The sequence below is a fragment of the Pteropus medius genome, unplaced genomic scaffold, assembly GCF_902729225.1.
Source record: "Pteropus medius unplaced genomic scaffold, Ma_sr-lr_union100, whole genome shotgun sequence".
Taxonomy (NCBI): Eukaryota; Metazoa; Chordata; class Mammalia; order Chiroptera; family Pteropodidae; genus Pteropus; species Pteropus medius.
The window spans coordinates 14,826,856-14,852,157 of NW_024342473.1; the positions used below are offsets into that span (position 1 = coordinate 14,826,856).

At 42.1% G+C, this 25,302-nt stretch overlaps 1 protein-coding gene across 11 annotated transcripts in view; it reads right to left on the bottom strand.

The window, feature by feature from the left end:
• Nucleotides 1-1,266: 1,266 nt before the first annotated feature.
• Nucleotides 1,267-25,302, bottom strand: part of TLN2 (talin 2) — a 386,133-nt gene continuing 362,097 nt past the window's right edge. For all 11 annotated transcript variants that reach the window (XM_039865415.1, XM_039865406.1, XM_039865408.1 and 8 more), the window contains 7 exons: nucleotides 21,466-21,571; nucleotides 20,458-20,582; nucleotides 8,223-8,348; nucleotides 6,034-6,096; nucleotides 5,760-5,942; nucleotides 2,791-2,916; nucleotides 1,267-2,168 (listed from right to left, as the gene is read on the bottom strand). In XM_039865415.1, coding sequence (XP_039721349.1) covers nucleotides 2,040-2,168; nucleotides 2,791-2,916; nucleotides 5,760-5,942; nucleotides 6,034-6,096; nucleotides 8,223-8,348; nucleotides 20,458-20,582; nucleotides 21,466-21,571 — 858 coding nt within the window. In that variant the 3' untranslated portion in view covers nucleotides 1,267-2,039. The remainder of the gene's footprint in view (nucleotides 2,169-2,790; nucleotides 2,917-5,759; nucleotides 5,943-6,033; nucleotides 6,097-8,222; nucleotides 8,349-20,457; nucleotides 20,583-21,465; nucleotides 21,572-25,302) is intronic.

Sequence of the window (25,302 nt, forward strand, 5' to 3'; positions counted from 1 at the left end):
AGCACCTGCATAGCCTGGAAGACAAGGGGGTTGGCAATGGAGGGGCCACCCAGAGTCCTGTGATGTGAGGGCACTGACATAGTTTGACTCTGAGCCTTTGGGTCTGATTCGTAAGTCTCATGAAGCACCTGTGCCCATCTACACAGTGTCTCAAGGGGAGAACCCCCAGTCCACGGGGCCCTCAGTTTTCATCCTGAGGTCTGAGAGGGCATGACCCAGGATAGAGATGAAGAGTCGTATTGGCTATACTCAAAGAGAACGGGCCAAAAGTGTGTGAGCTCCCCGAGACACCAAGGCTCCGCCAGCTAACCGCCTCTTCAGAAGGCGCCTCCATCCCCACCTCCCTACATACTTTCTCCTCCTGCTTTTCACTGACACTATGTTTTCTCTCACTTTCTACTTGTCTGGCAAAAAAATTCTATTACGTGTAGCTCTTACAAGTCTCTCAAAATGGGAAACTCTTAAAAGTTTAATTATATTTTAAAGCATGACATGGTCTAGAGAGTCTGCTAAAGGAAATATTGGCCAAGGTCTAAAGGTGACACCTTTTGAGGACCAGAGCATCAACTGTCCCCCTGGGTGGAATTTTAAAATGATACTGTGGACGAGCTATGAGATGTGATACCACATTAATGTAGAAAAGTGAAGAATGACTGCTGCCTTCCACAGTTATTAGTTTTGAAAACCATGTACCTCCATCACCACTGTCCTCCCTCCATAAATTCTTTCAAAGATACTTGCTACCAGGCATTAGGAGCTTTGCCATGAGCCACTCATCCTTCATGTACTGTCTCGGGTCAAGGCTCAGATTAAAGGTAAATTCAAGGTCTTAAAATGCCCTTCCAAGGAGAGGGCCCTGAGAAAAGAGGGGGAAATATATGAAAATCTGGAGGAGTGGCATCTAGAAGATGGACTCTGAAAAAATACCATAAATCTTCACTTATCAGATGCAATAAGGAAAATATATTGTTAAAGGTTTATATTGATTTTAGGATGCATCTAGATTTTAGGAATATTAAGACGTAGGGAAAATGTCCATCTTGGGAGGGAGGAAAGATGACAGATTTTTAAACAGATGTTCCAATCCTGGATTCCGATCACTTTAAGAGCAGAGGAGCCAATGTGGGAGTTGGAAGATAGAGTCGCCAAGGAACTGCTTTATTTCAGCTGAACCCCCACCTCGAATGCCTAAAACGGGATGTTGTATTGACTGTCATCTGGGGGACATGGGTTTGTGTGTATGAATTTATGAACCAAAACAGCCTCTGCAGGGTAAGGAGCCCACACACTTTATTACAGCCCCTGCTCACCAAGCCCTGACAATCCCCCATACCTCTGCCTTTTGGATTATGGAGGAAAAAAAAATAATTGTTCAATTTTCTGGGCCACATAATACAAGATGGGACTAGATTGTACAAAGAGCTTACACACGGAGGGAAGAAGGCGTGCAAACAGGAGCAGGAATTCTTCACCCTCTGGGTGAGCCAGCACTCAGACACAGAGGGTGACTCGACCCTAGTCACCCTCCTGGAGTCCACAGTGGTTTATGTTTCCGGCGTTTACTAACCGTATTTGACTCCGACTTCCACTTTCTCCTGAGAGGAAGAAGAGTATCTTTGAATATCTATGGCATCAGTGACTTACTCAAGCCATTATTTTTTTCCTATTAAGATTTCACAAAAGGCCCAGGACCAGGCCTAGAGAAGGACCAACAAAAGCACAAGTGTCTGAGAATGACATAATACTGACTTCTCTTTTTTGGTAACAGTCCATGAAATGTGCGCCCCTCTCTCCTGAGATATGATGAGGCATGAGGGGAGGTGGCAGAGGAGCTGTGGGTGGGACACTGTACCGTGTGACATCACGATCATGCAGCTGGTGCCCGACAGGACAGAGACATGAGAATGAGCACTCAGGACTCTGGGCTGGCCCCAGGGGAAGGCGGGTAGCTTCCGGGTAAGTGCCCAGTCTCTCAGGAACACTGTCTGTCCAATTCTTGCAGAGCCAATCCCCTGGGGCTCGCCATCTTGACTCTGGCCTTAGCCTTCATCTTCCCTCAGTTCAGTGGGTAGGAATTTATACTGCTGTTGGCGGATCTGGGCCAGTTTCTTCCTTGCTTCTTCCAGTTCTCGCTCTTTCTTCAGCATTTCCTCCTGGGCAGCGATAATCTAGGAGAAAAGCAGCAAGTTGGATGGATCTAAAATGTACCAGGAAACTGCCCTCCCGCTCCATTACTTGTCTCATAAGCTCCTGCAGCCTCTGCTACAGCAATGCACTAGGAATAAATATTCTCTGCTCTGGAGGCTAGCCTCTGGTCCGCAGTTTGAGTTTTGAGATCAATGACCCAGTTGATCCAAGAAAATAAGTGGACTCTGGCCTCTGATTTAACAGCAAACATCTATTGCATCCCTACTATGTACTAGGCTCTGGTGTAAGCACTTTACATGGAGTATCCCATCATCTTTGTGGCAACAGTGTGACGTATTCCCCATCGAATGTACAATTTTTCCAATGAGAAACCTGAAGCTGAAAGATGGGGCCCACTCCCTTGAAGTTCCTCAGCTAGGAGCAGGACCTGGCCCAAATATTCTTGAAACTAAAGCTGGAGTCCTTAACTACTGGATGGTTTTCATATATTTATTTCATGCTTCTAAAGAATGATCTGAGGAATATTAGTCAATAGGCATTGTGTGAAAAAGGTTGAGTTTGCGTTCAAGAAAGCCAAATAGATTTCTTTCCTGTGGGCCTTTTCAGAGCCTTTACTATGCAATGATCTCTGTGATCACAAACCTGAGCAATGCCCCCTACAAATTTTGTTTTCACTACAACATCATCATCATCAGCTTTGCCAAATGCTGCCTTCTGGGCTGCACGAACAAGATTGTCTGAGGCTCTTTTCACAGCATTTCCTGCTGCCTGGAGAGGGAACAAAACACACATAATATCATTAGAAACAGTCATTTGGATCTAGCAAGAACAGACATGAAGGTACAGTTCATGAGACTATGAATCAATTTATCATCCAATTATAACACAGACGTCCTCTCTAGTTAGTATCCATTTTCTGTCAGTCTGTCCATCTGTCTGTCCATCTATCCACTGATTCTACCAACATTGGCACCTACCTAACTTAAGCTCATTCACAGATGAATGAGATCCAGTTCTTGGCCCCTAAGGAACACACATTTTTGAGGAGAATTACAATTATGTAAATAAAATGATTATAACATTGTGATGTGTGTGTTAACAGAAGCATACTCAGGGCTGCCTCCTTGGTCCAGAAAACCACCTGTCCCTGCCCCATTCGATTTAGACATACTTGAGGACTTGGCTCGGACATTGCTTTCTTGATCCATCCTGGCCTCCCCACTTGCCCCCAGTGCTCCTGGAGTGCTTCATGTTGGCTTCTCTGCAGCCTTTACCACACATAGGGAGTAACTTGAGAGCAGAGACTGTGATGTGAATCTTTGCATCCCCAGCACCTGGCATACTGGCTGCCCAGTGTTGGTAGTCACTGAATATTTTCTGAGGGAATGAACGGCTATGCAAGCACAACCTACTCCTGCATGAGAGGGCTGGGATCCCCATGGTAACTAAGGGCTTTACAGATATACTTTTATAGTCACGGCTGGGCTTTATGCCACATGCTCAAGGAGGTGAAGAAAAGCTTTGCAGTGTGAAGTCTAGATCTTCAGTAAGGACTGCAGCCCACACTGGCTTACTCCTAACGCTCACGAAGCATGGTCCTGAGGACTTGTCTTCTGCCACCTGAGGTTTGGGATCTTCTTCTAATGGTGGTCAAGGCTTCATTAAACCTCTCAAATTCCTTGCCTAGCACCCTCAGTGCAAAGACTTGTGCTTGAGGGTTAGACATCAGAAAGTTGAGAATTTTTCTCAAAGTTAACTAGCTTATCTGGTTGGTAAAGGGACCAGTAGGGACGATGAGGGCTTGCACAAGAAGTGAAGGGGAAGCCAATTAATCTTTGACAAGTAGTCATCATGCGTTTATTCTCAAAATAGCTTTATGAGGTCAGAAATCATTAGTCTACTTTTCTGATGTAGAAACTGAAGTAACTTGTCTAAGATCTGTACCTAGAAAGTTATAGAGCTGGGATTTGAACATAGGTCTATCTAGCTCCAGAGAACCTCTGGGTCATTGTAAGTAACACAGATATGACATTGGAGCATCCAGTTGAAATCAGCAACAATGATAATAAGAGTGATGCTGTGTTATGTCTGTGTAAATCCTCAGGACTTACAAAAGCATGTTTACGTCTTGATCTTTATCTTGACATGTGAAGAGCCAGTGCAGATATCTGTATTCTAATTTTATAGACGGGGCAAACCAAAGCCTGAAAAGTTTTGAGTTATTTGTGTAAGATCATGTACTTAATACATGGCGGAGGCAGGACTTGAACCCAGGTATCTCTTAACTCAGGATGTTGTCCTCAGAAGTGTTCTCCAAACCCAGGAGCCACACATTTACAAGTGTGCAGCTCCCCATTCTCCCCCTGAGTTTAGCCCAGGAGTCATATGAAGGTGAGGGAGGAGGGTCAGAGAGATACTCAGGAGAACCAAACAACAGAAATGTACTTTAGGGAAGTAAAATGAGAGTTCTGCATTTTGGTGGAATTATTCAAATATTTCTGCCATTTATGAAATTATTCATGACTTATATAAACATATTTTTAGAACACCAACAGTCTGTATTACAACACATAATAAAAATGTAGAAAATTGGAAACAAAATGTCCACAGTATAGGAAAATTCTGGCATAATCAGTTGATGTAACATCATGCAATCATTAAAAGTGAGACTCATGAAGAATGGACCGAATAGCTTTGCATAGAGAAGTTATGAAGCTTTTTCTTCAAGGAAAAAGATATGTATGATAAAATGTTAAGCGAAAAAAAGCAGAATGTCTCTTGCTATGATTACAACTAGACAAAATTATTTTGTATACAGATGAAAACAGGAAGAGAAAAAATGATAACATTTGACATGTGAAGATGTTGAGGCTATGTGATTTTTTTCATCCAAACATTTCCTTCAGTGTGTTTAAAACACTTCGACAATTGAAGCGATCAGGAAAACATATGCACTGGCAAGGAGTCTATTATCAACTTCATAGGCATGTTCTCTGGGTTCTGGGAAACCTTAGCAACAGTCTCGTATGAATTCCTGAATCCTTTCATTCCCTTCTTTAGCAAATAGTGAATGAGGGCTTCCACTGAAACAGGCACCATCTTAGGTGTGAGAGATACAAAGATAAAGATGTGGTGCCTGAGCCTAAGAAGATCCCAGCCTTGCCAAAGACACATAAAGATAAATATGGTGGTACCAGTGACAGGAACCATAAGAGCGGGGCTTTGGCTGGAGGCTCTGTCAGGACACAGGAGGGATTGACTGCTTGAGACAAAGGAGTCAGGGAAGGCTTCCCAGGAGAGGTGGCTTTCAAGTTGTGTCAAAAAGGACAAGTAGGAGTTCACCAGGCTGGGCTGGTGGGGAGGAAGGCCAGAATATTCTGAGTGAGACAGGGCCCCAAGGCATGAGGCCAGAAGGCACATGTGGAGAATGTCAGTTTGGTAGGCAGCAGGGTGTAGGATGCATGGCTGTACGTGACAGAAAATGAGAAAAGTGGGACAGAGTTGGCTGATGGAAGGCCTGGTGGTCATGCCAAGGAAGTGAGACTGTCTCCTCTGGCGACACTTACCCGCTCCAACAGGAGTATTTTCCCACCAGCATCAGTGACCATTACCTGTAGCCGCCTCATGGCCTCTGAATCCTGATCGGCCTTCACCTTGCAGGCCACAAGCAGCTGAGCGGTGGAAGCGGCAACCTGCTTGGCGGACGAGATGAGCTTCTCTTCACTGGCATGTCCCTGAACAGAAGCATTGGCCGCCTCACAGAGACTGCTGGTTGCAGCTGCCACCATCCGGGCCTGGGGACAGTCAACAGAGAAGTTACCCAAGGCCCAAAGCTCCCTTGGGGGATCCAAAAGGCAAATGGGGTAGAAGAAAAAGGTGACTCACAGCAGAAATCAGCCCCTGTGACCACTGTCCGTCATCCACGGCATTGGCGGGGATGGAGCCCACCTAGAGAGTGGAAGTGAGAAATCTGCAGTGAGAGCTAGAAGGCTCGGGGTGACCTGCAGCCCCTCAGACCCTACACCGTCCGGAACTAGGGAGAAAAACATCTCAACAGACATGCAGCACCACCTGGGACTCCCAGCATGAGCACCGGCATGAGAATGGAGTGCCCTTTCCCACATAGGACTCTAGCCACTCCAACTACTCTAGCACAAACCTGGCTGGTTCTACCTGGGCCAGAAGGAGCCTCTCTTAAATGCTCCAAAGGGCCTCCATTAGTTGCCAGGTATTGTGTTTCTGGGAGAATGACTCAGAAATGATGTCATTCTCCCAGAGAATGGGGCTGTCTTTACACGCTTATTTCCTCTGCTGACCTTTCTTCATTTCAAACACGGGAGCCCTGCGGTGGCTTCTTTCAAAGGCCAAGGGAAACAAATCTCTCTCGATTACAGCTCCTAAAGCCACACTGTGATTTTCTGGCAGATGATGCAAAAAGGGGTGGTACATTTCCTTAAATACAATGAAGGGCAGGCCCTTAAGGAAATACAGACCATTCTACAGGGCTGGGGAGAGCTGGAAGATGATTTCTGTTTCTATTTAGAAATTATGGCGACAAGTGAAATATTTTCTGTCCAGCTGTAGAGGAAGGAGCTATGGGAGGAAATACCTTTACACTTGTGGGAAGGGCCTAGAGAAGTAAGAGATGAATATCTCAATTTGAACATGAAATTGGGGATCTGACAGCAATTACAGGCATCACATCGGGGCTTGGTGAATGTCAGGCAAAACCTCAAGGTCCTGTATATGAGCCTATAGTTTATCCAACTTGAGCGGAACCTGCTTTGCCAACTCTTTAAATGCTTGAACATATGAGTCGCTTGGAGGACGGGGCTCTGCCATATTCAAGTTAGATTCTCTAGAATCTAGTGATGTCTGGCACATAGTTGGCCCTTTATCAATAAACTGAAATTTTAGGTAGGATGTTCTTTTCAATGATCCATTTTTGGTCTTTTCATATCGACTGATCAACAAGTTCTTGATAAGTAAGGTTGGCACTATGCTACATATATAGGAGATAAGTGAGAAACATCAAGGGACAGATTGAATGCCACTTGGGGAGACGTACATATGTTAATACTGAAAAACACACCACACCATGGTTTAGAAAGAGAAGCCGAAGTATGTGGGTTGGATTAAGGCATGGCTAAGCTCATGAGAGACTTCCTGGAGGAAGATGCACAGCCACTAGCTGGGCATAACTTCCTGTCTGTGTTACACATTCTTGGGTCAAGACACAATCATATTTGTCTATCTGTATGCCGACAACAAAGCCTTTTAATATCAGACAGAAGTAACTGACAATTGTGGTGACCAAGTTGCCCAAAACCACAACCTGCCAGGATTTCCGTCCTGCCTCTATATTTGAAAGGCTCTCTGCAGGACATAACTGGGATGGGGTGTTATTCCATGTTATTCCATGCTGTAATGGAATAACAGATAACAGGGCACATGGAGTATTTTAAATTAGAAGACCTTCCTACGGCCAGGATAAATCTAATGTGCTATTCATTCTTTGGATCACTGGAAAAGAACTATGCTTTTATGTTAATGCTGATGAAATGGATAACTAGAGATGAAGCAGATCTAAGAAATCTCAGATTTAAAACCAGACTGGCCTTTTGACCAGTGGGCTCAGAAAAATGCTAACTGCAGAGTTAGACAGCATTCAGTTAAACAGCCCTAAAAAATGAATGAAGCCACTGGAGTTGGAAGACGGTATTATAAAGTCCCTGACTGTGGTGCTTATATAGCCATGCACTAGGAAAATATGACAGCTTACATCTGCAAATAGCCTAATGTACAGTGGGAATATAAATGTCTTGTTCAGGTCCAGATCGCTGCCTGGAGTGGAATACTTTCCTTAACCAGAAGCAGATGAGAGGTCCGGCAGCCAAACCCTTCATTCTGTTTGTCAGGTTAAAGCCAGCAAAAGTTTTCAGTCAGTTGGGGCAAAGACTGGCAATTCAGTGAGGAAAGGTACAGCATTCTTCAGGCTGAAAGCATTCATATCTTTTCCACATGGGCCCTTACTGCATGAATGTCCCACCACTTGGTCAGTAGGGTTTACCCACCTTTCCTTGGGCCACCAGCTCCCTCTGGGCTGCTGAGGCCGATTTGACCAGGGCACTTGTGGCAGCAGCAATAGATTTAGCAGCTTCCAAGATCTGTTCTTCAAAATCCAGGGTCTCATCTGCTTGCTATAACCAAAAGAAAACAGCATCACATGCAATTCATATCCACAAAGGACTCTTTCTGCCAAACTACTTACTGCTTGTCACCTGGCGCTTTATCCAACTATTGTTAGTTGGTTGACAAACCACACCAGGGTAGAAAGGCCTAAGCTGGCAGGCTGTCCCCGGCATCTGCTGCCTCCCTGTGCCCCTACTCTAAAAGGTGAAAGCTGCCACCACTGACATCCACACAAATGTTATATCAGGAAATTATAAGGCAGACTATTTTTCTAGACTAGAATCTTTAAAGAGACCTACATTCACTATCAGTAAAAATACTTGAATGGTTCCATCAGCATTGGTAACCAAAATCAAAATAATTAATAATCAAAAGCCAAAGAGTGGGTGGTGGCACAGTCTTCCAGGGCCTAAGGCTCAAAAATGGGTTGAAAAAAATGGAAAGATGGCTATTAGTAGTGAAAAACCTTATTTTTCTGGGGTAAAAACAAAAGCAAAATAGCATTTGCATTTCTGTGGCTGAGCACAGAGAGTTACATACCAACCACAGATCCCCTAGAGATGGAAAGGAAATCCATCCAGGTGGAGCTTGTGCAGTCACCTGGCACCCAGGGCCTGGCTCCATCTGGTGAAGAACACTGGCCACCACTGCGCAGGTGTTGTCAGGTCATTATGTCTCTGCTGTAAACTCACTGCCACCATGCCCCATGCTGCCAAAACAACCTGGGAAGCTGAAGAAAAGCCTTTGGGAAGTGGGGCAAATGTAAAGACTTTGGTCCTTGGCTGGGTGGGATGGTGCACCACCATTTGGAGTGGTCAGACTAGACCATTGCCAAGGGTGCCTCCAGCACTAATACTCTGTGTCAATATGGTTAAGTTCCCCTTAGGTCCCAGAATGCTGAAGATGGGGCTGGCATCTTTTAGGCATTAGGAGATGATGGTCAGGTATCGCAATACTTTTCTTTGTATATGTGTGATAAAATATAAATAATATAAAATTTAACCTTTGAATCAATTTTAAGTGTACAAGTCAGTGGTATTAAGTACATTTGCAATGTTGCACATTAGCAATACAGGTTTTTAAAAATTAGCTTCATGTATACAGTACACTGGTTAGACATTTATATAGTTTATAAAACGACCCCCCTAATTGCTCCTTCTGGTTTTCCACCTAGCCAATATATTAATGCTAACTGCATTCCCTATGATGTGATCCCCGTCCCCGTGAAGCAACACAGTTTTAAGAGTGCCTACTATGTGTCAAGCATTTCTGTGTAGGTTAGTGTGTTTCTCACTGGAAAAGAGAAAAAAAATCCTATACTGTAGTTATCTATAGCTTTACCCTTACAGTAAGAAAACCGAGGCTCAGGGAGGTGGAGAATTGGGCCCAAGGTCATGTGGCAGCATGAAGAATCTAAACCAGACCTAAAATTAAATCTGACACCATAACGACGTTTCTACTAGCCTACGCCACCCCTTAGGGTATCAGTGAGGGATAACGTCTGGTCAGAGGCTCAAGCCGGCTTGCTAGTGGTCTCCTATGAGACATCAGAGAAGAAGGATACATGAACACGATTTTTTCTAGTTCCCTATTCTATATGGCCACATCTTGAACTATGAGAGATGTCAACCTTATTTTCATTTTTAAACCTGTATTATCAAAACAACATTTCGGTGCACATCTACCTAGTGGCTCCGAAGGATGATAGCAGCACGTAAGAAGTTCTGAGACAGAAGCCATATAGCCTTTCTTATTTCTGACAGTCTTGCTCTAGGAGCATTCAGAACAGAAATGGATTCAGTTCCAGTGGAATCATTTTGGATTCCTCGTTACTAGGTGAGAGTAGGGGAGTAGTAGTGGTGGAATATAAAATGCGTTTACTGAAATACAAAAACAACTCATTATTTAGAAACTCTGGCATAGAAAGGTATTGTTATATGCAGGCTCCAAAGAGATGGCATTAGGCTCTGGTACATATATTCAATGACCTTGAGTTAAGAACTTTTTTGAAAATTCATTCTGCAAGAGAAAGTCAAGCATATAACAGATTAAGGCACTATGGAAATCATAGAATTTTTGAGTCCAAAGGGAGCCCCTCCTCATTTTGTGGATGAGAAAATAGAGGCCCATGGTGTCTCCCCAAAGTCTTCTGGACCCACTCCTGTCTCAGGCGGTCTCAGATACATTATGTCTTCTGAGACTGAGTCCACTTTATAGGGTGGAGTATTCCATTAGCAGATTTTTGATTTCCCAAATTTTAGAATTTGCAAATATGGAATTTCCTTAAAATTAAGTTCGAACTTTAAGCATGGATAAATTTGATAGACTCATCTCATTACAATTTGAAAGGCCTCTCCCACGTTTTCTGCTGCCCTGGAGTTTTTTTTTTTTTTTAAACACATTCTTGAAATAGATATTCAACTTGGAAATATTTTTGACACCTACTGATTTTTCTTACAATGGCAACTTCTGTAATGTCCTTTGATGGATTTTTCTTTTTCTTTTCATAACATCTCTATGCTTTAAAATGGACACAGCAGAAAGCCTGATTTCTGGGAGATATTTGCTCTGATTAAAAAGTACTAGAGAGTTTCCCAAGAAAGGCTTAATGAAGCTGGTTGGAACGGCAACAGGGATGGATGGTGAATGCTTAGATGCCACAGTTAGGCAGAGTTCCATGATGAGACCTGCCTTCTGTCTGCTGAATCTCTGTCTTTCTGTAGGCCAGGTTTACCTCAATACCTCTCCTGCTGAAAACAGACATCAACACTTGATGTGGCCTCATAACATACAACTTCTAGCCTCAAAGAAAATAGGATCTCTGTAAGCCAAGACTCAGTGAAAAGCCACACACTCCAGTCACTGCTCCCTATTAGCTTCAGATCCTATCAGCATGGAGGATGGAACCTGGGAGAGAGGTGGTGAGGGCAGCAAGACGAGGGAGGAGGACACAGGCTAAACCGCATTGCAAAAGAGAGAGGCATGGAATTGGCTTGGTCTTTGAAGGACTTTCCTAAATAAAAGGATCACAATTAAAATGCAGAATTTGTTAATAGAACAAAGCCCATCATAGCTGAGAAATTGGGGAGAATAAGAACAGCAACGTGGAGCTGCCGTTAAGGAGATCTGGTGAAGAATCTGGAGATCCAACGCGCCATGGACTGGGAGGTGAGGCTCCTCTCACTGAGCCCTCATGCTCTCCTACTGCACCAGCAGGCTCAGCTGGTTGGTCTCTTAAGTTCCTCTTTAGCTGAGATATTTTACTGACCTGACCAAAGGTTCCCAGATCTGACCCTCTGGTTTATGGAAGACTGAGTGAAATCCTCACTCCCGAGTCTCCCTCCCCTCAACAGTTGGGGCCATTAAGATTGCTAAGATAATCTTTTGAAGGTTATAACTAATCCTATGCACGTAGCTATTTGTATTTCTTTACAACTACTGGCATCAAGCAAGACAATGAACTAAGACAATGTTTTCATTAAGTGGGCTAAACCGATAACTCTTGCTCAGAATCACCTGAGCATCTGGTTAAAGGTGCAGATTGTGTTTCAGTGGGTCTGGGGTGGGGCCCAAGAATCTGTATTTCTAATGGAGGTGGTACAGGCTACTCTGTGGGAAATGCTGGCCTGGGTTAAGGAAAACAGACACCAGTTAACTGAATCTTACAAGCCTGTGATCTCTTCCAGCACACAGACCATATTTTATTCAACTTATACTTCTAGAACACAAAATCAGGCAGAGAAGCCCATGTGATAAAGGTTTGTCGAATGAATGTATTCATTCAAAATGAGTCTCCCAAGTTCTAGAGTTCAGCCAGAGGACAATTTACACGGGTAAGGAAGGAGAAATGCAGAGAGTAAACATTTACATCAATAACTATCGATTCCTGGAGGATGAAGGCAGACACATCTATACACTGGCTCCTGTCCCATTTAAGGCCATGGGTTGTTAATTGTACACTCTGCCTGCATCCCTCAACTGGCTTTCATAGTTAGTGACATTTAGTCACGCATATACAAACATAAAGTGGCATTTTACTAAGAGGCTCTCTTAATAAAATAGTTCTGGGAAAGAATAACAGAAACTAAAAATCTACTCTGCTTAATGAAAGTGTTAGCCACAGTCTCTGAGTGCAAACTCTATCTTCTTATCCTTTGTACCGTATTCTCTTTCCTGCTGCCCTCCACTTGAAAAGCCTATTGGCCAGGTCACCACTAGCTCTTAGCCATTGTCTTTCCTGGACTGTCTAGCAGATTCTAGTTGATGATGGATTTCTCCTCACCTTGGGTTTTTGGTAGCTTCAGGAAAGGTCCCAGCAGCCTTTTGCTGATATTTTTCCTGTTCAGTGATATACTGCAGAATTCCCCATTTAAAACGTTAGAGGTCTAGTGGGATCCCTTTTGGGAAAGACTGTGGGTTGGCTCTCTTGCTGCCTGCTCTCCATGCTTGGAGAGCGTCTGAAAGCATTTTGTTCTGATAGGTCTAAAGTCTAAAGCTCAAGATTCCATTGGGGTAGGAGCGAGGAAAGGAGAGTGGACTGGGGACAGAAATGGGAGACCTTTCTTCATTTTTATTTATATTCAATTTATTTTTGTTCGTTGGCCTTTTATGTATTCTTAGAATATAATTTTTGCAACGATTCATCATGTTCTGTACCTACCTTGCCTCCTATCTGATAGAATTGTTAAAAGTAAATTATTAACATAACATAGAGCATAACTGACTCATAAATGCTCAGTAGCTACTAGCAACGGATTTCATTATTATTTCTATTACTATGTATATAGTTTTGTGGTTTTAAAAATAGTTTTCCAGACTTTGGGCTAAAGTACTCTGTTTTCTCTCTTTGAATGCTGCTTTCCACATATAATTCTAACAAAAGTTCTAGCTGCCATCTCTAATTACAACCTAAAATAATTACAAATAAACACGAATCAAAGATAAATGAAGTGTCAAGTGACACATGATACAGATCAGCACTGCTTCCAGCTTCTCCCCCAACACCCAGCCAGGAAGTAGACAACTCAGGTTTTAGTCACTGCTCTGTAGTTTCTGAATATCCACCAATCAGTTTTGTTTGTAACTTGAAAAGCGAACTCCTTTAGCTTAGACATGTTATGGTTCCAAATTAACCCCTTTTTAGAAGGTGTTGACTAAAATAAGCAGGGACTATTTTTTCTCTCTCTTGGCCTCCTCCCTTGAGGACCTCTGCCTCTTTCCTGCAGCATCTTTACCAACCTCCTCCAGGCCCGTCCTTCCGACAGGTCCCTGTGTATGTGCCAAGTGGAGGAAGAGCGTTCCCATCCATGGTCCTTTTTCTTGCTCTTTTCTTTGTGAATTACATCCCTTCAACCCTGCAGCTCCATCTCCCAATGAACTCGAGGTGAAGGAGCTGAAGTTACCCATAGGATATGGCCAAAGCGTCACTGCTCTGATCTCTGCCTCCTTCCCTGAAAATCTCCTGTGAGGACTGCCTTGCTGGGAGCTAATAAACACAATAGTTGCTTTTCTTACAACTAGCTATAAAACCAGATGACAACTTATGGTACTGTCTTCCCAGTTAGGGATCATGCTTTGCTCTGGGTTACTGAAAGTCTTGCAGAATGCTTGCTATTAGAAACAAGGTCATATCATATCAGAAACTTAAAAAAAAATTATTTGGGTATATAGTTTTTAAAAAGTACGAACATTTTGCATTTAATTTAAATGTCTTTGAAGGGTAAAAAGATAGCCAGCACCAAGTAGTCTCACAACACGAGTGAAGCATTTTCCTGCCAGTTGGAAGCTGAGTGGAACAGGCAGCCACATTTCTCCTTTGATTTTTGCAGTGAGTTTGGCTGTGAGATGTCAGACTGTACCCAAAGGTCCGGCTATTTAAGAGCCAGACCAGCTTCTCTTTTGGAGGACCCATGGGTGGGCTGCCTTTAGGACCACCACCCCAACTAGCTGTAATAAAAAGGAAACCTCTTAGAACAACTGGAACTGACAAGAGCCCAGACCTGGACAGTGGGCCTGGTCCGTCCCTGTCCCCTCAGGCTGGCCTGGTCTCAGGAAAAGCGCCAGGGAAACTATAAACAAAGTGAGTGACAGACAGAAAGCATGGACAAATGCTTCTGTCTGCAACCTGGGGAGGGACTACCTTCTGCATCCAGATGGGGAATAAATAAAATGCATGTCCATGCAGCACCCATTGGAAAAGTTTGCATCAGTAGCATCTTGGAGGTGGTTTTCCCATAGTATCCACTGCTTTTGTACTTTTTTTTAAATTAAGTGAAAAGTAATGCCACTAAAAAGATTTTATGATTGCTATTTCTGTTTGAAAATTCTTAAAGATTTTGTCATGCTTCTCTCAAAAAAAAAAAAAAAAAAGGCACTTGAATGTCATGTAGATAGCATGGACAAAGAAAAGGTAACAGATTTCCTTCAAAGATTTAATCAGATAAATTTGTTATATCATAAGCCCCTTTGATATGGATTCTCTGTGTCGAAGAGGATCTCCTAAGGACCTACTGGTTCCGCTGGTGGGGAGTCACCTGGGAACATGTGTCAAGTTCCTCACATATCTTTGCTTTTCACGCCCTATACATCTTCGGGCCTGGAATAAACTAGTGGCAGATAAGCTCAGAGTCTACCGTTTACCATATAGAAAATATTATATCTGCTCCTTTTCCTCCTTCCTGAGTACCTGGTCGCCTTTTCCCACTCACCCAATTAATCAGTATGGTATGCTGGTCAAGAACAAAATTACCGAAAGAAACAAGAAAAATTACCAAAAAGAAATAATCACATCAATTTTAATGAATGAGCTTCACCTTAAGGTCCTCTTAAAACTGTATTTTTCTTTCTTTATAATAACTTGCTGTCCTTTTTCCCTGAACATTTGTCATTTCAGTCAAATACATTAACTGAACTCAAAACCCAAAACAATGCTCTCTCTCTAGCTGCACGAAGAGGACACTTATTTTAGCAGCATCTTGTAAACCATCTAAAAGAGCTCCTGCTGATACACATTCATGGATTACTTCTCAGTGGAAACAGCTTCCAGGGGCAGGTTCCACTTTTTAACTCTGGAAGCCAGGACTTCAACACTGCCCTTCCCTCCTCTGTGCCATCACTTCTCTGCTGCTGCTGCTGCTGCTGCTGTCACCTGTCACTATGCATCCACCACAAGCAATCTAGAGATGGCTCCTCAACATAACCAAAGGAAGCCTCCCTGAGCCACCTGTTCAGTACGTTGGTTCACCACCTGTGAGGGGTACTGCAGATATATACACACACTCAGGTACTCTTTAAAAACACACTTCTTTTCTCCTCTAAAAAGCTGAGCTATTAGCACAACGGTTCTTTTTCCAGAAAGTAGTGCTCAACAGTCTTCTGTTGAGAGAGATCAGAATGAACTTACACATACTTTACAGGCTCTTCTATGAGGAAGAGGTCAAAGGCAACCAAAGAAGGCAGTTATGTGCCAGAAAAAAATATGTCATAATCCCGAACTTCCTGTTGCACCCAATTAGGCTATGGATTTACTTTCTGATTGTCGGCTTAGTCTAAATATTATCAGCCTCTACTGACAAGTTAATCTATAACAGGAAATTCAACAGACAGAGTATAGTCCATACTGCATTATCTTTATTTGATATAGTTAGTCCCAAGCAAGGTTTACACAAAGCCGGGTGACTCATCATCCACACTGTTGGTACGACCGATTTGATTTACACATTTTGTTACTATGGGTGGAAAGGACAGTTACAGATAACTGATTTGTGCTTGCATTTTTGCTGAAGACTTCATGATGAAAATTACTAATTTCTAAATTGAAGATCAGGATAAAAATGAACTAAAATTAAATATAAACCTAGATGTGCTTGAAGGTTATAATCCTGACCTTTACTTCATGTTACAAACATGGGGTTGGAACCTTCCATTTTCCCAATGAGCATATTCTTTAAGAAATCATCACTGCACCAAACTAAACTGTACATAATATCTTAAGCTCTTACAAAACATCAATAATTATGATTTGCTTCTGTAATTAACAAAATTATCTAGCAATACTGATACAGGTCTCAAATGCTACAAGAAGAAATGGAACATAACATAATGAAATGTAATGAGCACTCCGTCTTCTAAATCTACTTGTGATTTCAACATAGTCTTTCCTGTTGCCTTATAAACTGTATTAGGAACCCCCGGAGACAGGGCAAGACACTGTAGGAATATGTTTGATATATAGTTGGATTAAATAACAACCTAATATATCAAACATATCACACAGAGGCCTGCAGAAAAGGCATCCAGGTCTGACTGAGCTCAAGAATAGGCACACTATTGCAAGCTACAGCTGCAGGGGGTGGCCACCACTGCACCTTCGTTACCTGTCTGTGGAGCACAGTCTGTCTGCAAGTGTGGAATCGGCGCCATTAGTGATATCTATCATAGGCACATGCATCAGAGCTCGCCAACATTCTCATTTTGCCTTTGTGCCGTCTTCCCAAGCAAATGGTGGATTCAACAGTGCAAACTTGTTCGTTATTCATGTCTGGGAGATTCCAGGCAAAAAGGGGTGCTTACATTTTAAGGGCCTGAGGTGGAATTAAACCAGGAATCATCTTCATAAACCACAGACCATTCTACTTTTAAAACAGGCAACCTGAGAATGCAGTGAGCAAAACAATTTAAATAAAAACATCACCCATCCCCAATACTAACCCTCAAAGCAGGATAAATGCTGCCCAGTTACAGAAGGAAAGCACATTCGCTCTCTACTGAGGGCCTGTGTGTTGTGTGCAGTTATAGGAATAGGGATGCCAATTCCTATAGGGACGCAATTGCTTATTCATGGTATCTTGAGGATATTTTTTTTAAGTTATGAGAGAAGATGAGAGAAGCAATTAACCTCAAAAGACTGGTTGACTTTGGTGTCAATGGGATTTTTTTTTTTTTACTGGGGAAATAAAGTCCTTTGTAAAGACAAGAAAGATGTGTTATCTCATGGCGATATTACCAGAAGACAGATGGCACTCCCTAACAGGTACAAAAGCTATGGTTTTGGTTGATGGTTTCTTCAAAAACAGTTTTCTAGATAATATAATCCAGGCGGTGGGAGCCTCTAGTCATTGGGCAGAGAGAGACTTCAGATCATTCTAAAGAACTCTAGAAGTACCAAGCACTCTTCCTAATATGAAGATGGGAGAGATCTAAAGTAGGTAGCCCCAAGAACGGGAGTCAAAGCAACAGTTAGATTAACTATGACCTTAACTGAAGGATTCTTCAGCTTTTCATGAAAACCCGCACTATAAACACAAAAACTAGATGATCCTAGAGTAGTGTAGGAAGTGCCCCTGGCCCACTTCCGCAGTCATCGCTAATTTAAATGCTGTTATTTTTAAAGCATAGACCCTCCCATCACCCCAATTCTACCATCATTCTTGTATGTTCCCCACCTGTCTCCTTTATATGCAGGTGGTTTTTTTAATAGAGTTGTAAGCATCATGTATATAATTCTGTATCCTTTTTTAATTTTATATTATGCCATGAGCATCTTCTACATTACACAGTCCTATCAACCATTATGTTTAACGGTTGTGTACTTTTCCTTCAAGGAGATACTCAGGTCACATCCAACTTCACAGTGTTATAAACAGGCTGAAAGGAACAACCCTCTTGTACACACAGAACTTTCTTCCTTTCTGGATTTCCTCCTCAGGAGATTCCCAGAGGTGGAATTAATAGTCAAAGGATATGGGCAAACTAATAACCTCCCCTGTGGGAATGCATCACCCTCTCTAACACTGGGTAGGCAGAGAGGGCTAGTGCGGACTAGAACTGCCACCCAATGCCCATACACACTGCTCTCAGCTCAGTCATGGCCATCTGATGCTGGCCAGGCAGTCTGCCTCTGCTTCTGCATCGGTAGAGCAGAGATGGTAACAGTGCTGCCTCAGGGACTTGTTGCAAGGACCAGATGAGTGAATCTATGTAAAGTACCAAGAAGATTGCCTCCTGGCACTTGCTTGGTGCCCAATCAATGTAAGCTTTTAGATTTTCCTTTTTTTTCTTTCTTTTCGTTAAGGCCATCAGCTCATGGGTCTATGAAATAATTTTTATTTCAGGCATTCCTAGGAGGTAGTAGATAAAAGTTGCAGAGGCCTACTTTTGGTGATGGTGATACCGTTTCTGCTCACTAAGTCTCATTGTATGTCAGGAACTGTATCCTTAAATGATCTCATTTGTTATAATAACAATCCTATGGGGTAGGAACTGTAATAACTTTGGTTTTCAGATTAAAAATCATGAGGTAAATAAATGGCCTGCAGAGGGAAACCCGGATTCAGAGAAAAAACTCAGAAAGACCTGGCAAAAGGACAAAGGGAGCAGGGTTGGAACAGGAGCTCTTAGAATATGGTGATGTGTTAATGGCAAATTAGCACAAGGCTAGTTCTCGAGGAGAGTGAGTGTCAACTGACATGACTTCAGCTTTAGCAGACAGAAAAGCTTTCCCAAGAGAGGCCACTTGTGATAAATCATGTCAGGGAAAGGAAACAAATTAAGCGTGAAGCCTCTAAATCTTAGCCAATGGTTGCTGCTTGCTCCCCAAGTTGAAAGTAGTTTCTGTTCACAATGAGCTTGACTTACAAAAGAGAAGCAAAGACATAACCAGAAAATAGAGCTGCCCCTATACTGCCATTTAGTTCTCAAGTTTGTTAAGAAAAACTCAGTCTCAGACAACCCAAGCAAGACACTCAGGTTAGAGGTCAGTAAAGAGAACACTGATAAACCCCAAAATCGGATGCCAAAATTCTTAAATTACACTTTGATGAGAAATTTTGAAAAATGCCTTTACCAAATTCTAGAGCCACTATTAAGAGGTCGGTTCTAAGAATCCCATGGTTTTAAGAATGTTCCCAAGCTTAACAGATTCACTATATGCATATGTCTATTTTACACACAACATTGGCCCATGTACTGCTTTTGAGCAGCTTAGTATATCCAGTGCTTAGATACCATCTTTCAGTCTTAGAAAAAAGATAGAATTTCAGGCATACATAATCTGGGGGATCTAACTCTTTTTGAGTGGAAGAGTCAGATTTTACTTCCTAATGTATTGGGATCCTTGGAAGGGAGGTAAAGTTACAGGTATCAGGAGAGATTTGCTTGAATAGAAAGACAAGAGGCCGCCTCCAATTCTACTGTCTTCCCATTGAAGACAGCCATGGGGGGCACGGTGGGAGGTTATAGCTTCTTAACAGGGTTGGGCTTTGACCCTGGACAGCACTAGCTCACCATCCTAATACTTATCCTCCCTACTGCCAAAACTTAAATCATCTCTTTCCTTTAAATAGCTGTTTCTCTCAACATATACTCACGATCTTAAGTTCTAAATATTTATCTAGATCAGGGGTCCCCAAGCCCCAGGCCGTGGACCAGTCCTGATCTGCGGCCTGTTAGGAACAAGGCCGCACCACAGGAGACAAGTGAGCAAAACTTCATCTGTATTTGCAGCTGCTCCCCAGTGCTAGCATCACCACCTCAGCTCCACCTCAGTTCATCAGGCATTAGATTCTCATAGGAACACCGGTCCCTGGTGCCAAAAAGGTTGGGGACCGCTGATCTAAATGACAAACACAGATGGAGAAAACACACCATCCAACCACAGTCTCCAGCATATATTGAAAAAGTTGGTTATTGGGTGCACTTTTGAGATTCATACTGCTCTCTTTTAGAAAAAGAGACTCGGCATTGCTATTTCTCTGTAAAAGCATTATGGAAACCAGAAAACTAGAAGGCGACGATATCACATTCAGTAATAGGGACATTCTTTACTACGTATCCAATATCTGCTTTATATATAATGGAACTAAATCAAGGTTGTAAATGCCTGGATTCTTCCTCTGGGTACCCAAAGGTATTTTTCTGGGTGGTTAACCTGAAAGACCCACCCATTGGGTTTTTTCCATACCCTGTACAAAGGTGCTGGGCAGGTAGAGCAGGTTTGCAGTTTGCTAATCTAACCACTGGGAAGGAGACAAGCTCCCTGTAGCACTCCTAGCTCCACCTCACAGCCAACCACCAGAAGACCTATTGACATCAGACAAGCAGCCACACATGGACACTCACTTTTGGTTTTGCTCTTGGCTTCAGTTGCTCTAACTTCTTAGCAGCAGCCTCAATGGATGCTGCAGCCCCCAGTAATTCTGTTTCTGCAATGACGGTTGGGTCTTCTGGATCCACCCACTCTGTTCCTAAAATCAGTCCAAAGACGGTCATTCTTGGTAGGTGCAAACCTCAGGGCACTGGCTTAAATTATAAACAATATCTAGATTGCATGCAGAGAAGCTCCATGAGCCTACTAGCTGCATCATCCTGAGAGATCATCTCTCTGGCTCTTACAGAGATCAACTAGGTGCAGGGAGGCCCCATCCGATCTTGGTTTTCTAAATCAGTTGTGTGTACAGCCCTACCCACAGGAGCAGTCATCAATGATTGTTTCAGAAAGCAAGATCTCACGGACCGAGGCCAGCTTGAACATCACTCTGACTTCTAACTTAGGGCCCATTACTGTAAGCATGTACTTTCAGGAGACTCAAAACTATGCTGAGCACACAGATTTACCATGCTCTTCTCCTGGGATCTGTTGAGGAATAGTCACTCACCTCAATTCAAACAAAAGGAAATGGAAATGGGTGAGAAAATCTTTCCCTGGTGAGTTGATGGCTTCTGTGGAACCATGAAGGAGTGTGCCAACAATGTACCCAGATAGCACCATTTTCAAAACATGAAGGGTACTATCTGAATGAGAATAAATATTCTGATGAATGAAAACACAGAAAAATATAAATGGCGAGACTCTTAAAAGAAAAGTGAGCAGTTCTAGATGGATTATGCCATTTAAGTAGAAGTCCTTAATATAAACACTAGAGAAAAGCCTTGCTTCGGGAGGATATTACTTTTTAAAACTAGCTCTATTCTCATTTGCTTTAACAAAATGTACCTCACTGTATTCCTCCTGACTGCATATGCCAAGAAAGGGCCTGTGTTAGCTGCGCATTTTCTCTGCTCGGTTTGCTGTACTAGCGCTGCCTCTGAGTGGTGCCCCACAATACAACACGAGAGAAACCAACCTACCTTTCATGGCTTCCGCTGCCTGAATGAGCTCAGTCACAGCGCCGGCGACTCGCTTAGAGAGAGTAGCCAGCTGGTGTTTGAGTTCCGGGGTTGGTTTCTGGAGAATCTAAGGGTGAAGAACAAGACAAATGCATAAGGAAGATGGTAACCGTTGTGACAGGAAACACATACTTACTGGTGGACGCAGAGTTGGACATCCTGGTTTCAAGTTGCAACTCTGTCGCCAAGAAACTTCAGAAAATTGGGGAAAACACGTGAGACTCACTGGCCTTCAGTTTACTCATGTGAGAAATGAAAAGTTGGGAACCACGGGTTTCTCTAAGGTCCTTTCTGACATACTTCCCTAAGATCATATGGGACACGAAATCCTTAACTGTCTTTTATTTGTACCTTCATTGACCTTTATTTGTACTTTTAGTTGTACATAAAACAAATATACATATACAAATATTACCCAGTTACCCAAGAACACTCAGAGTGAACATGAAGGCCTAAGACTAAGGGTCAGCTAGTGCTTGTGATAAAACAAATGTGGGACTAGAAAAAAAAAAAGTATGACTCAGGTGGGGTCTTGGAGACAAAATCTCCAGGAGAGTAACAACCAACTGATTAGGAGGGTTGTTCCTGAAAGAATAATTCATTTCCAGGGTTTTGACTAAAAGCTCTCCTGGGAGAAGTTGTGAAGATTTTCCCTCTTTTGAATTAGTTCAAAGATTTTGTTAAGTGTGTTTTGCATTTTTTTTAATGGTGTTAAAAAAAGATATTGGAACTCAAACCACCAATCCAATGTAAAGGACATCCTGGCTGATTTCTTCTCAAATTCATTAAAGAATAGAACTAAGAAATGGAATGAGAGGTCTTCACCGTCCTTTGCCAAAGATCTACATTCTGACTTACACCATCTTGTTCCTTCCTGATTTCAAAATTCCTCTTCCAACATTCTTTTCTGCATCTCTTCTCCATGATTCCCAGTGGTAACCTTCAGATTTAGAAATGTTAGGACATTCTTGAGGAAAGCACAACTGCTGTCTCTCTGGACAATTTTGGAGCCTCGGAGCAGGGGATGAGGCATAGGCTTGGGAACTGGACAGACTTGAGTTCAAGCCTGGCTTTGCCTGATACTGGCTTGTGATATTGCATAGATTACTGAACTCCTCAGATCCTCTTTTTTCGTCTGTAAAACTGGGGTAATGCCTACCCCTCAGGGCTGCCATAAAGATCAAGTGAATTAACACATGGGAAGTATCTTGCACAATGCCTGGAACACAGTAGGCGTTCACTGACTGTTAATTCCTTCTTGGTGTCCTGTCCCCTATTTTACCTAGCCAGGTATTATATTCATTTTCAGAAGTCTGGAAAAAATGGTGTATGGACCCTAGCCTAACTCCTTCATGTCATAATTATAAGAGAAACTTGGTAAAAAATCTGGAGCTGGAGGAATTATTGGGGTTACGCTTTGACCTGCCCCAGATATACCAGTAGAGAAAAGACATGTTATATACTCGTACTGGTTAGTCAAAGATTTTTGAGCATCGCTTCACATGCATTTAACCTCATCTTCCTTCCTCTTATAATCTTTAAAATTTTATATTTGTTATCGTACTGTGATTTCAGTTACTCTGTTACCCTCATTCTCTCACCCTAGGGCTGAAAAAATATCACCATGCAGATATTAAGAACTCAGTACAGGCCTGCGAAGGAGGGAACAAATGAATGAATGAATGAAAAATAGGCCAACACACTATGGGAACAATTCCTAATATGGTGGCTTCCTAGACTAGTTCCAAAACAACACTAGAACCATGGAGAGGTGGAAGGAAGGGATTAAGTACCTTTTATTTCCTAACACAGCTGGTAGGCAGACAATGTAATTACATGTAGATTTTAGAGTCAACGTTACCTATGTAACCCTGGTCCACTTACTTATCTTCACTCTAAACCTTACTTATTAAATGATCACAACATTCTTTTCATTATAAAGTTGTAGTAAGATTGTATAAATATGTAATTTAATATAATGTGTAATTCCATCAGGGCTATTGATAGAATTGATCTGGTGTATAACCTGGGCATCAGTATTTTTAATAGTTCTCCAGCTGATTCTCATATGCAGCCAAAGTTGTGAACCACTGCTCTAGACTCAAATGGTGGCACTTGACACCATTTAATTGTAAAAGTCTTGTATAGTACATGCTGTAAGGTCACCAGGTAAATAATGCTTATGGCTCAGGGTTTGAATAGCTAAGCAGTCCATAGGCATTGTTAAGTGGTTTCTCTATAGTGGCCAACATAACATGAATAGCAAAGAGTTAAAGGTATGCTGGGGAGACTCATAGTAAATGGTGAGACTGAATGTTCTCCCACCAGGATCAAGAATAAGGTAAGGATGTGTGTTCTCACACTTCCATCAATATTGTACTAGATTTCTTAGCCAGTGAAATAAGGCAAGAAAAAGAAATGGTACACAGATGGAAAGGAAGAAGAGAAGGTCAATATACAAACATCAACCATTTTTTTTATACTAACAAGAAAAACTTGGAAATTAAAATAAAAAAAATACCATTTATAATAGCAATAATAGTTATGAAATACGATGTTAAATTTAACAGATGTGCAAGATTCGAATGCTAAAAACTACATAAATTATTGAAAACATTAAAGAAGCTCTAAATAAATAGTAAGATACACCATGATCACAGATCAGAAGACTCAGTATGGTCAAGATGTTAATTATTCCCATAATCCAAATCCAAATCCCAATAGGCTTTCCCCTCCTAGAAATTGACAAGAAGATTCTAAAATGTATATGAAATGCCAAAGACTTAGAATAGCCAAAACCAGTTTGAAAAAGAACAAAGTTGGAAGCTTTAAATCAGGGGTCCCCAACCCCTGCGCTGTGGATACAAAATCTCTGGCCTGTTAGGAACCGGGCCACACATGAGGTGAGTGGTGGGTCAGCCAGTGAAGCTTCATCTATATTTGTAGCTGCTCCCCACTGCTAGCATCTCCGCCTCAGCTCCACGTCAGATCATCAGGCATTCTCATAGAAACACCTGACCATAGAAACACCTGACCCTGGTGCCAAAACGGTTGGGGGTCGCTGTCTTAAATTGCCTGATTCCAAGACTCATTATAGAGATGTGGTAGGAATCAAGACAACATAACAAATCTTACCATTGTTCAGCATATTTTTCCTAGCAATCTCCCATAACCGACATCCTCCATATCCCCTGTACCCCAACCTTTCTTTTCTTCAGTTGAAGACGGTATTTAAGCTGGTAGCTTAGGCCACCTTTGAGAGTTACTCATTTTTCCTTGAGTCCCTCCCATGTATCCATGAGGTGCACGTATTAGTAAACTTGTTTTTCTCTTGTTAATCTTTTATTATAGGGTGTCTCAGGCAAGAACTGAGAAAGGTAGAGGGAAAATTATTTTTCCTCCCCTACACTGGGATATAATCCTGAAGAATAATTTGATGACCTTTGCAAACAGAAACATTTCAGTTCATTCTAAATGTTTAATATTTGAGAAGATATATTTTGGTTTTATTTTTATATTTATGCAAATTCTAGCTACACATCACTTTCTCCTTTGTTTTCTCAACTCTCTGCAGTGTAATTCTTTCTTTCCTTTTTATAATACATATTTGTCTTCAAGACGTTGTTATGAAAATGAAAAAAGAAAAAACACACCCTGAAACTATTTGCAGTAAATACATCTGACAAAGAATTCATATCTAGAAAATATAAAGAACTCTTAATAGTTCAATAATAAGAAGACAACCCAATAAAAAATGGATACAAGATCTGAACAGACACTTCATCAAAAAAATATATG